Here is a 13,819-nt window from a genome sequence, read left to right as displayed (position 1 = left end):
TTAATTAGTTTTTTTTCTATGAATGTCAATAACACTTTATTTGTTGAGTAAAAATACTTGAAAATTTAATACAAAGCTCCTACTATATTGTTACAATGACATTTGAAAAATATTAAAAATCCTTAGTCACAGTTTTTTTTATTAGCATTTAAAGTTCAAAAATTGACAAAATATGGAAAAATCACGAAAATTACCTAATTATGTTGAGTTTATAATTCTAAAAAATTTTTCTTTTTAGAACTAAGATTTTAAACTATAATACAAGATTCCTTATAGGATAATCTACCTTTATCAAAAAAAAATGTCTATAAGAAACTCAAATTAAATTTTTATGAGCGTTTGAAATTCATATTATTATAACATTTGATATTCACTCGATTTCTTACGTAACGATTTTTTTATTTTGTTGTAATTAAAAAACGAATGACTGTAGAAACTTGAAAATTTCACTGAATGTTTATATTAGCATTTTATACAGGGTGTCCCGTGAGGATTTACCTATTAGCCGTAGAGGGGGACTCGCCGCCCGGACAAAAACCGGTTTTTTGCCGTTTTACTTATTAATTAAAAAAATTATTAAAAATCAGGAAATTAATGAAATTAAAATGTTGAAACGTCAATATTTTCAGAAAAATTAACTCTACAAAATGGCAATCTTCAATATTTTTTTAACTTTTTTACCAAAACATAAAAAAAAAAAAATTAGTTATTTGTAGTGCTTACCTCTGTGAGTCTTAATAAGAAACCGGAATTACGATATCTCTATTATTTCAGGAGATATCGTAATGAGTAAATCCTCACGGGACACTCTGTATATACGATAAAATTTTGAAAATAATTTGACTCTTTACGGACATAGTAAGTTTTCAATTTTTTTTAGTTTTTTTTTCTATAAATATCAATAAAGTTTTATCTATTGAGCCAAAAAGTGTAAAAAATTAATACATAGCTCCTGATACATTGTTACAATAGCAGTTGAAAAATATTAAAAATACATAGGCACAATTTTTTTTTATAAGCATTTGAAGTTAAAATGTTGACAAAATTTATCAAATTTAAAATTGAATAATTATTTTGTAGTTAAAAATTTATAAAATGTTCAACTTTTATATCTAAGGATTGAAAATTCAAAACAAGATTCCACGTAATATTTAATTCTGTTGCAAAAAATTCTAAGAAATACATAAGCACAGTATATTTTTATAGTAATTTTAATTTCAAATTTGGACGAAATTACATATTAAAAAACCTGGAATAACTATTTTAGTTATTTTGTTGTGGTTGTAATGATTGTATAATATTATTTGTGGGTACTTGAAACTTCTAAAGTATACTATTATATATCTATGATAGTACCACGGTTTGTTGTTGATGTATAACGCGTTACCTGATGGATATTGTGATATGATTAATTTGGAATTTATTATTAATACCTATTATAGGTCAATTTTTTTTAATACTATCGATAAGTATACCTATAATAGGTATGTCTAGTACCTCGACTGACAAACCGTCTCCACTGAGAATCGTTTTTCTTATACAGTTATATTATATCATTGAATTCAAATTTAATACTATCCATTATACAGTGACCCACTTGTAACCTACTGTACAGCAGAGCGACATCCACTTACCCACCTTTTTTTTTATTAAATATATAAATCTCATCTAGATGATCATTTAGTTTCTCTAACACTATATTGTCTAACATTGATTGTATATTTATTATATATAAAAATATACATATATTTAACATTACATTAATTGAAAATTGTATAATTTTTCCAAACGCTATTTTAATTATTTTAATATATATTTTGAATGTATATTAGTTTACGACATAATATAATAGTATTGATAGATGATTTAAATAATTGTCATGCAAACGTCCTAAAAACAATAAATTATAATAAAAGTACAAATACATATCGCAGTTTCATTATGCGTATTTTTGTGATGCGTATAATATGATTGTCATGCACTGTATGTCTGTATAGAAACTGTTAAATAATTTAAATATCTACTATCTACATGTTTTATGATTCACATTGTATGAGTCCCTGACATGCATGATATTCAGCATAGTAATGCATACGAAAAATATTCATAACACCCGAGAAATATCCAATAAAATGGTCTTACCTTTAGAGTCTAGTAAGAAGAAATCAAAAATAGAGTGCATATTGGGAAATAAACAAAAATACAAAATTGCATTAATATTAATGGTTAAATGATAAATATTTAGTTATATTATAAGACTAACAATAAATAGGTACTAAAGTAAATATAATTATTTTGAGCAAACAACCATAATAGCGGAAATAATAATTTTTATACCAAATTTTCAATAATTAGATACTTTATATCACTGTGATAGAAGTTATTATATTTTTTTCATACATTTTGATTATTACATGTTGTTGTTTTCATACCTCATAATTTACTAAATAAAACCTAAATAAAATAGTTTCTAAAAAAAATACGATTAAATGATATGTATTTTTTGATTTTAGGATTTGTGCAAATCGAGCAATATTGTGCAATGTAGCTGGTTAATACTAAATTACAGATATTAAATGCAAAATATGTTAATTGCATTCCAGAAAAACATATTTGAAATGTCATCATAATGAACTATTTTAGTGCAGGTGTCGATTATATTATGTGCGATTTTGTTCATTATGATTTGGTATATTAAAATATAACTGTATATTACAGACTGAATATTTTTCAGCAAAATGTAGTAAGTATGTAAAAATATATACAATAGGTAAAATTAAAATATAAGTGCATAATAAATATATGAGATTTCACTTACTTTCTTTAATGGTTTGTTCATTTGGATATGTTTTTAAATCTAAACCATCTGGAGCCTCATCTAAAATAAAATGTTTTTAAATATGAATCATAATAGTCGATGAAGAAAATTAATTATTTAATTATCAGAAGAAAAATCAATGAAATATAATAATTTTAAAGATAAAAATATTAAAATGGACTGATGGGAAAATACGATTTTTGGAATATATAAAATATAAAATATATAAAACATATTATAACGAAAGAAAAATATATTATAACAAACTATATACCTACAAATTAAAGAAGGTAACTTTAAATTCCAAGTATAATAATTAATAAATTATAGATTTGTGTCGAATTATATAGCTATAGTTAGATGTTATTTGATTTCAGAGGTCAACAATTCAGGACTTTTATAAAAATGTGATGATCGGGACATGTGGGTTTTTAATTTTGTAAACGTTGTAAACTTTTGAGAATCACTCTACTATTTAGTAGCCAGTTGATTCCCCTGTGTAAGTATTAAACTCACAGCAATTGTCTTCGTCCGAATAGTCTTGACACTCGTAGTTGTTGTTGCATTTCGCCGATTTCGGGACGCACTGCCGACCGTTGCGGCAAGCAAATTCGTTCCAGTTGCAGGTCACGAACACAGGAGGATTTTCATACTGCGGGTATATTACAGTGGTGGTAGCAATATTAGTGACGTTGGGGGTCGTTATTGTCGGAATTGTGGGGGCTGTGGACAAAACCATTATAAAAATAATACGCACAAATTTAAAACGTATAATGATGTATGATAATATTCTAATTATTACAAATAAGATGTTGATGGAGAATCAAGTCATTATTATAATATAGTAATTGTATACAATAGTGTAATAATGAAAAATTATCTGTCTGTTTAGATGTACTGTCTGCATACGCTATTTATTAAATATAAATACGATTCCCAATCTCAACCAGGTTGATGTAATTACATGCCATTTTAAAAGTATTTTATTTACTGGAGAGAGGCACTTTAAATGTGATGTACTTGGTGTAATTTAGTATTAGTTGTATGATGATACCTATACATAGTATTTATAGGTACCTAATGAACGAACGTGCGGCAAATATTACTTATTAGTGAAATGAAATTAATTGGTTAGGTTTATGATAATTTCAACAATTATTTTACAGTTTAATTTTTGTTAAACGATATAAAAAAACTGGATTAACCTTCTGACATTAGTTAAATGTTGACTAATAGTAGGTACACTTAAGTAATTGGAGTTGAATAGTTTATATTATAAGCAATTTAAGCCAAAATGTATGACTCATAAAAACAAATATATACAGAAAAATAAACTTAAGTAAGGTAATACAAATATTGTGTTTTGCTTAAAGTTACAAAGTTTAATTCAAATTGTATTTGTTGTACGTGACTGTAAATATAAATAATGTGCAAACATATTTTTTTTACTACCCTTTATAAAATAAAATAAAAAACACGTTCATGTGTACATTGTGTACATTCAGAACTTCTTAAAAATAAATTTTATTTTGTAGAGTTTTGTTTAGTTAGGTCTATTAAGAAAAAAAATCGAACAAAAGCTAAAATTTAACTATCGGTCGTGTTCCTATAAGGCTACCCCTTCTTGGACTTTATCAATATGTGGGTGTACTGAAAAATACTTTTCCCTCTATTATTCAAAACCTTTTTGTCCTTCTCATTTCTCCAAGCGAGTAAATATAGAATATTATAAAGTTAAATGGAAAAAAAAAACATGTTGTTGTCTTTATACTACGCAATACTTATACACAGTTACAATATAATATAAATAAGCCCGAAGGCAAAGCCTAAAGCTCTTATCGAATTCGAATTCGAATCAATTTAGCAGGTCCACCCCAGCAAAACGTTGTGCGCCACGATGACGGAGACGACTGACGTGCTTGGTGCTTCGTCAGTGGATCGTACTTACCACAGTCCAATTCGTCACTTTGATCCTTACAGTCGTTAATACGATCGCAGCGGTAATCGCTATTCACACAACCGCCGTCGTGACATCGAAACTCGTTGGAAAAACACACCGTGGCGACTGCAGGAGGCGGTATGTCGGCTGTTGACGACGCCTGATTAGTGTTTGCAGACGATAACGATGGTCTGTCTACATGATAGTAGTACACAAAAAGCCACAGAACAAAAATACAACAATAAATCACATAACTACCAGAATACAAGCAAAAAAACAATAATAACAAAAAAAGCGCTGCCCTTTAATAATGTATAATATATACTAAAAATTATAATAGTTATAAATTATAATAAATTCAGATTTTAAATTACAACAATTATTATTATATTCTTTATGTTTTGGAAAATCAAATTTCGTTTAATTTTATCAATAATAGTAAATACTATAATTTATACATAATACATATTATAGTTTTTATAGTTGGTGTGCGCGCTTAATATATGATTGCTAAGGAAATAAAAAAATACTGTCGTATTATTATTATTGTTAATATTATTACCATTTGTGCAATTCTGCTCGTCTTCTGCGTCCGGACAATCCGGACGGCCGTCGCAAGACTTCGATAAGGGTATGCAACTCATGTCAGCACATGTGAAATCTGATTCAGCGCAAGGTGCGAGCATGGGGTCTACACATCAAGCGTGCCACAAGAAAAGCATTAGAATATTAAGAACGTGAACATTGAAAATAACATGTTAATTAATTGATAGTGTATTAAATTGTATTAAATTAAATAACATGTTACTTATTAATAACTGTATTATATTACGTTATTATCAACTAGTATATATTTATGAGTGTTATAATAACATAATATTATAATTATCGTCATATATATTTACTATGACGTGATACACAGGCAGGACAAAATCTAATGAACTTTTGCAAACGTTTTTGTTTTTATGAATTGTAGCCTGTAGGTACGGTCAAATATTCACTTATTAACAAGATTATAAGAATATAATACGTATAAGTTATGGTTTACTGTCACGTATATAACTTATACGTCGTACAGAACAATAAACCTACATCAATAACCAAATTGTCCTAACCTCATTTTGAACCTACTAAAAAGAATTACTGTGTTTGAGTAATTACCCAAATAACTATATCTGAGAAGGAGCAGAATGAGTATTTTAATGATTGATTCGCAGATGTTAATTTATTTTTTGGTATTTTTAAATCATAATCACTAATCAGTAATCACTAATCATACATTCATACAAAAGTATAAGACAACAAAAATTAATTTTTAATTGATATATAACAATATGTATTGTATTCAGTGTAATATGAATAAAAGTAGTGTAAGAAATTCAAAAAAATAATGCAAGGTAAGATAATGGTTACCTAATAACTAATAAGTTCACTAGATTTTATCCTAAACACAGTTAAACACATTACACATATTAATCATATCAAGTATATTATATTGGTTATAGACAGTTATAGTCATAAAAGACATTATTTTGACACGTATATAGTAAACTAGTAACCACCTTAGGTATCTAAAAAAACATTAATTTATACAAAACAAAATATGTAAAACCATTATCAAATCTTAATCATGAAATATATATTTTAATTCTATTATACCTATATTCTGATTCCTGAATGAAGCGAAGAAATTACTTTATTTTAGAAATTCGTGATATTGATTTCAAGTGTTGCATTATTATAATAATGTACCATTTCAGCACAACCTAAGGAGTTGTGTGTAGGCCAATTATCTACATTATTGGTCTACCAAGCTAGAGAATGTCTGAGGGTATTTTCTATATTCAAATTCTATAATAAAATATTGATAATAGTTTTAATAAAATAAGAATTGTTTGTACTTCAAGTACGCCCTTCATTTTTTTAATATCTTAAACGTGTTCAGTTATGCTTCAGTAAAGTTCTCAAAGATTTTTAATTTATTTAAAAAAAAAAAAAACATTTAAACCATCAAACTCAATGGTCCCATAATTTTGATTGGCTTTCGTCATGTCTTACATAAAATTAAATATAAACATTTGATTGTTTGTATTGACAGTAGCTTCCTTAACTATATACCTAGTTTACCAAAAAAGTAAGCAATATTAAGTGTGGAACAAACCCGCTTTCTATACTAAATTTCACTCAATATTGAACAGTAAAAACTACATAGTCTATTGTTTGAAGAATCAAAGAATTTTTTAATTAAATATAAATATTAAATACCTATTAATATTTTTATTTGATCTTAAATATTCTGATTCTACTAGAATTTAAATGTTTTTTTTTTTGTCACATAAATGCGTGATCCTATTGTGTTATACTAATACTTATATGGAATTACTTGAAATCTCTAAACTTTATCACTAACGAAAATTCTTAATATCCTTTAAAAACTTTTTAGCGTAAAATGTGGCTAACATTAATTGTAATACTGTATAGTGTATATAGGTACAAAGCTTTGTTGAGTGTTGCTTATATTTTATATGTGGTTTATTATTAACTACACCGAACTAAATAGATGTGCGCATATGGTATGAAGTTTGTGTGCATTTTGGTGAAAAGCCATTTTATAAGTACAATTATTGTATTACAAGTACATTTTCATGTAGTAGGTACATTGTAAAATATGTAAGTGCAACATGATATTTCTACACCAGTGTTATTTTTAGAAAGCGACAACAACCGTTAAAATGACAAAATTATAGGTAGGTAACAGTTTTTTTTTATACTCGGGAGATTCAATAAAATATAATAATTTGACTTCCTATACAAGAATGAAGAATATTTTTAATTTCGTAAGAAGTGTAAAATATAGTACCTGTACCTAAACTGGGTATATTGTCACCACCTGGTATCCCACAATTAACCTCGTCTTCGCCGTTGCTGCATTCGATTTTCCCGTTACATCTTTTGTCGATGGACAAACATTTACCATTGTGACATTGAAACTCTTCAGGGCCGCAATTAGCTACAAAAAAAAAACAATTATTAAAAACTATGAGTATGTGCATAATATTGTGTATCAATTGAAAGTTAGTACTTGCTCCACTAGCTATCATATGGGAGAAATAATAAGCTAATATGATAACAAATATGTATTAGTTTGCAATATATAGTGTCTAAAATCCTCCATAAAATAAAATATTTTTTAAAAAAAAAATGTGTGTTCTGCAGCTGTTAAATAAATCGCTATATACAGTGAACTATGAATAATTGTATTAAATTGTATAAAATGTATAACATTAGAATTTATGATAAAATGTATTATTTACAGCAATTTTCTTCGTCAGAACCGTCGTCGCAATCAACGCGTCCGTCACATTCTTTTCTTCTGTCAATGCACTGATCTGTGCTTCGGCATGAAAATGAATTTTCATCACAAACTTTTTCAGCTGTAAAACAATAACATTTGTATTAGAATCACTTTATAAACATCAGCATAATATTTAACCCGGAGCATATACTGGACAATACACAATTACGAACATTTTCCATAAAGCCTCAAGTGCAATTTTATCAAATGTACTATGATATTTAAATTATAATACATATGATGAGTGACAATACTAAATATACATCCCATTTTATAAAATTTAATACACCACCAATAATTTATTTCGTACTTTTAGACAAGTGCCATTATAATATTATGTATAACCTTATACATAAAAAGGTTTAGGTATACTGTTACATATAATTACCTATGCTTGCGGCGTACAAAGCTAACGTAGCAATTTTATTCTAATATTCAGTGCAAAACTGTACTTATAATATATAAGTAGCTCTAATATTTGTCCTGTGGACGTGTGGTTAATAAATTAATGAAATAATATAATATATTATATTAATTAGATTTCTTCTCGTATATTATGATAATTATACAAAAAGTGTGTAAAAATAATTTAGCGCTAGACATGTGACACATTTGTGTGTGGCGAATTCCAAGCTAAATTTTGATTCTGTTGTATTTTTTAACATACGACAATTTTCTTCATCCGAACCGTCCTGACAATTTTTTATTCTGTTGCATTGTAGGGATCTGTCGATACAAAACGATGTAAGACGACATTTGAATTGTTCAGCAGTACATTCTGTGATGATAAAATAAATTTTCGATAAATCGATTAAAGTAAAAGCTCAGTTAGGTCCCTGTTTATATAGGTAATGTCTTACAGTACCTAATATTAACTTAATCAAAAATGAAACACAAAAATGTTTGACTATTTTGAAAGACATTAAATTATTTTATACATAATACTAAAAATTAAAAATGTATTCAATTATATTCTTATACACTAGATAGGTAAGTACCTACCAATTTCATTAAATTAATTAAGTTAGATGCTACAAAAAATATAAATTATGATAACGTAAAAATGTTTGTTTTTACCTTTCATATCCTTACACAATTAATAAATCTTAGAATTTCAGAAAAGCTTTCAATACAAGATATAAAAAAAAGTATGATCCATAACTTTCAAACAGTTTCTGAAAATATTTCAGATTTTTGAAAATTGCTATTAACTGAAAGAAAGTTTAATTCATTTAAAACTACATGTACATGACTAGAAATAGGTTCTTAAATAAAACATTAAATAAAATAATTAAATTATTTAGATAGGTACTCCGTTTTATTTATATCTAATTCCATAAAAACTTATAAAATGTTTATATACTGATAATTCCAAACTACTTAATATAGCCTATTGAGTATAGTCCATTATTTATTTGTTATTAACATATTTTACAATTTCCCCAAAATGTTTTCAAAAAATGGAAACATATTGTTATACTACAGTAAATATTAAAAATGTTTTTGTGGTAGTTCGCTGTTTAAATGTTAGGTTTAACCAAATATACGAAATCGTTTCTTTTTTTTCATGTTAGAGTTTGAATGTTTGATTACATTTTCTTTAGTATTTGCACACAAATTTATGTACTGATATACATTATGTATATATAGGTACAATAATATATTATATACGTATGTGGTATGTATGCATGCGCACATACGTAAGTTTTGTACTCAATAAAATGAAATTTATACGGGTATACCATACATTATTGATGGTCGTGGACTTTTATGAGAGCCTTTTATAATTTATAATAATTTAGTCTTTAGACGAACGGGGTATAAAATTATTCAACTGAATCAATATGATTATATAATATAATATATTATTAAAATATTTTCAAAAACGATTAAAGGGATTTATTAAACTATTAGGTACGTCATACATATGTGTTTATGTTAGAGCAAATAGTAGATAGGTACTTTGACTTTGTTAAATATACATATGAAGGTATTAAAGCACAATATTATTATAAACTATAAACTATAATAATTTAATTTAAAGCCAAATTAATTGGAAACAGTTATTTTAGATGAAAATATGAAATGAACAATGGGAAAGTATCGAACAACTGGGATGTGGATTAAATTTATTTCTGAAAACAAGTTACCTACCTAAGTTTGTAATAACATCATACACTTTGTAAGACATTCAAAATTCAAATTACCTAATTTATAATACATAATATTAATATAATATAATAAGATGCCTACATATATTGTTGAGTGTTGACGTAATAATATGACGTATGAAACATTTAAGTATTTCACGGAAAATTGTATAGATAATATTTTATATTTCAATATATATACATAGTTCATGAATCATGATAAAATGAAAACCTTTACCTGTGTCCTGTACTTTATTTTTTAATACTAATAGATTTTAAAGGTTATAACTTATAAAGTACATCCGAAGAATATTTTTTAATTGCTATTATGTGAGGTTTTGGATGAGAATAAAATATATTGTAATATGGTTGAATTAATACCGAAGAATGATTAGGCCAAGTTAGTATTTTTAACAATGGTTACCTACTATTTAATAGGTCAGGACAGTTGAAGCGTTGCATATTTTTCTAACTACTATAATATTATGTAGGTTTTGTTGATATAGTACTTAAAACATAATTGTCTTAAATCGACTTGCATAAGGTAACAGTTATTTCTTATAATATCATGAATTGGAAAATTAGTAATAAATCAATATAATGAGGGCTAACAAAATAAATAAAACCACATGATAACGAATATAGTTTATAATAATACACCAACGGGCAATGGCAGACACAAATATTATTATACTTAATAACTGCATTAATAATTATAATTTTTAAATATTCAGTGGTGCTTTATTTTTTTAATGTACAAATCAATAATTTGAAGGATAAATGTTTAATGTTTAAATTATTGACATGTAATAGGTAAATAAAATATGTTTTCAGGTTTTTTACAAATTACAACTGTAAAAAAATTAAAATGTAATACCGTCAGTGTAGCAATGTAGGTACTATTCACTGTTCAGTAGCCGATAACGACTATAGGTAGGTGTACAGACTAAAGAGTGTACCTTGTACAAAGTTATACTATATTCATTAAACACCATAAAATATAGGTGAAATTATTACAGAGTACCGTAGGTAGCTACTTCTTCAATGCCTACATTTCACATCACTCCCAGTTATCGCGACCATGTGTCAATATTGTATAATTATTGTTATCGCAACCATTATACTAACAACTAACCTAACCTACAAGTGGCTACAACAGTACAACTACTTACTTAGGTAGCTTCTCTAAATGTCCAAATCATAGCTCAACTATGATCAATATATTATCAATATCAGTTTATTTAATACCTATTTGTTTAATTATTGTATGCTGTATAGAAACCAAATAGTGATTTTTGGTAAAATACCAGACTGAAAAAACATTGTTAGCCGAAGTGAAATTCGTATAAATGAAGGCAATAATTATAAATATGAATAATGTACCTATCTAATAACGAGTCCATTCATTTTGAGTATATTCTATTCCACTTTGGTCGCGAGAATATGAAAATATCTTAATATGTATTGTTGTAATAGATAATGATTAACCAACACATTTTCGTAATTTAATATACCTATAACGACAGTCGACAATCTTCGAAAACCATACATTTTAGTATTTCTCTGTAAATTGTCTTCCTATATAAATATAATATTATAATAATGATTTAAATGTGTGTGTGGGACAGTATTCTTTCCGAATAAACAATTTTTCACCGATAATATTTAATTAATGCTAAATGTACTAAAATATTTCCGTCGGTATGTGGTTTGAACGGATAAAGAAAAAAATTGTCATTTGGCAAAAGTTTGAAAAAAAAACGTATCAGAAGACAATGTTGTATTATAGGTAGCAATATATTTTTTATTGTTGCCAACCGCGTTTGAATTTGAAATGTTTGAATAATAAGCAGTGTTCGCGCGCTCACATGCCGGTGGACGGTTGATTTATATCGAACAGATAGCGCTCGCGTTCGGCGTCCGTCGGTGGGGAGATATTTCGTGGCGCTCGGTTGCCGTCACTGCGACAAGAGTGATTCCGTATTTCTTTTCGGCTGCCGTGTTGTTAGGTTATCTCGTGCGTGTTCACACCATTCTCGAGGCTCGACTCCTCTCGTTAGTATTTTTCTTTTGACGCGCTCGTATAGCACACCACAATGTCCAAAAGAGGTAAGTCGTTTCTTCTAATTTACAATAACTATTTATTTCTCTACGACCAAATCGATAAAATTGCGTGTGTACGTGTGTCGGACGGCCGAATGCGTCGACGCCCTACCGTTCGTCTGACGTTTTTCGTTCGCACTTAATACACGCGTTTGTCCGCCATTGCGGCCATCCACGCATGAGGTTATGTATGAAAATGTAATAAAATAATGTTCTTTTTCAGGACGTGGTGGTTCCGCCGGAGCCAAGTTCCGGATATCTCTCGGTTTGCCAGTCGGCGCCGTCATCAATTGCGCTGATAACACTGGTAAGCATAACTTTGACTTAAATGTTGTAACAATGTACTTATTTTTGTCACGTGTAATTACTAGGCGCAAAGAACTTGTTCGTCATCGCCGTCCAGGGCATCAAGGGTCGTTTGAATCGTTTGCCAGCCGCTGCATCGGGAGACATGATCGTAGCCACAGTGAAGAAAGGAAAACCAGAACTCCGGAAAAAAGGTAAATATCATTTCGTTTGTCATCTTTTAAGTGTTTTAATGTAACGTGTGTAATAATTGACTTATGTATCGTTTATTATAGTAATGCCTGCGGTAGTCATTCGACAGCGGAAACCTTTCAGAAGGAAGGACGGGGTGTTTTTGTATTTTGAAGACAATGCCGGGGTAATTGTCAACAACAAAGGCGAAATGAAAGGTAATTGACACATTTATTGTTATATATATTTAAACACTTAGTTATTCTTTTTATTTTAATTTAGGGAGTGCTATTACTGGTCCTGTAGCTAAAGAATGTGCAGATTTGTGGCCTAGGATCGCGTCAAATGCCAGCAGTATTGCTTGAATTTTGTTTTAAACTATGACTTGTGTTGACATCAATAAAAACCCAATATTTACTGCAACTTTGGTGTGTTTTTATTTCTAGTATTAATATCCTTTAGTTTAAGATTTAAGAGTTAAAGAATAGTAAATGGAACATGATATTTTGTTAAATTTATGGTTATATTATTTAGAATTTAAGTACTTCTTTATTATCAACAAATGCAACATCGTGTGAATTTGGAATAAACTAGTATAAAATAAGATGTCTGCTTTATTTTACAATATGTTAGGAAGTTGGATGCTTGGTGGCATAATTTTTTATTTCAAGATGCCTTATAAAATACTTTGAATTTTTTGTTGCCTGTATTGTGCTTAGTAATTTCTTTATTAAATTATTGGTAGTTAACAAACATTTAATTTAATTCTGAATTATTGACAGTTAATTTTTGCGATTCTGTACCATAAATTAAATTAATTGTTTTTAATCTTTAGACTAGAGAAAATACATTTTATTTTAATTATTAAGATGGATATTTATGCATTAGAGATTTACTATAATTATATTCTATTTAAATTTTTAACTTAAATAGGTAATCATAAATAACCAGCTATATAAATATTTAATATATGCAGA

General features: G+C 27.7%; 2 protein-coding genes across 13 annotated transcripts in view; one reads left to right on the top strand and one right to left on the bottom strand.

Annotated features, from left to right (window-relative positions):
- Positions 1-13,819, bottom strand: part of LOC100168636 (basement membrane-specific heparan sulfate proteoglycan core protein) — a 164,780-nt gene that overhangs the window by 28,339 nt on the left and 122,622 nt on the right. For 4 of the 12 annotated variants that reach the window (XM_016807846.2, XM_029489102.1, XM_008189042.3 and 1 more), the window contains 8 exons: positions 8,780-8,890; positions 8,072-8,191; positions 7,618-7,767; positions 5,320-5,448; positions 4,767-4,952; positions 3,335-3,541; positions 2,819-2,878; positions 2,143-2,151 (listed from right to left, as the gene is read on the bottom strand). In XM_016807846.2, the coding sequence (XP_016663335.1) occupies positions 2,143-2,151; positions 2,819-2,878; positions 3,335-3,541; positions 4,767-4,952; positions 5,320-5,448; positions 7,618-7,767; positions 8,072-8,191; positions 8,780-8,890 (972 nt within the window). The remainder of the gene's footprint in view (positions 1-2,142; positions 2,152-2,818; positions 2,879-3,334; positions 3,542-4,766; positions 4,953-5,319; positions 5,449-7,617; positions 7,768-8,071; positions 8,192-8,779; positions 8,891-13,819) is intronic. The other 8 variants (XM_029489100.1, XM_008189053.3, XM_029489098.1 and 5 more) reach the window with 7 other exon arrangements.
- Positions 12,246-13,265, top strand: LOC100159045 (ribosomal protein L23-like). Its single transcript, NM_001161913.2, is given in 5 exon segments — positions 12,246-12,371; positions 12,589-12,672; positions 12,737-12,865; positions 12,947-13,060; positions 13,125-13,265. Coding segments are annotated over 5 exon segments (423 nt in total). The 5' UTR covers positions 12,246-12,358; the 3' UTR covers positions 13,208-13,265.

The sequence above is a fragment of the Acyrthosiphon pisum genome, chromosome A2, assembly GCF_005508785.2.
Source record: "Acyrthosiphon pisum isolate AL4f chromosome A2, pea_aphid_22Mar2018_4r6ur, whole genome shotgun sequence".
Classification (NCBI taxonomy): domain Eukaryota; kingdom Metazoa; phylum Arthropoda; class Insecta; order Hemiptera; family Aphididae; genus Acyrthosiphon; species Acyrthosiphon pisum.
Note: the sequence above shows the minus strand (reverse complement) of the source record. Positions and strands in the feature narration are given on the sequence as shown.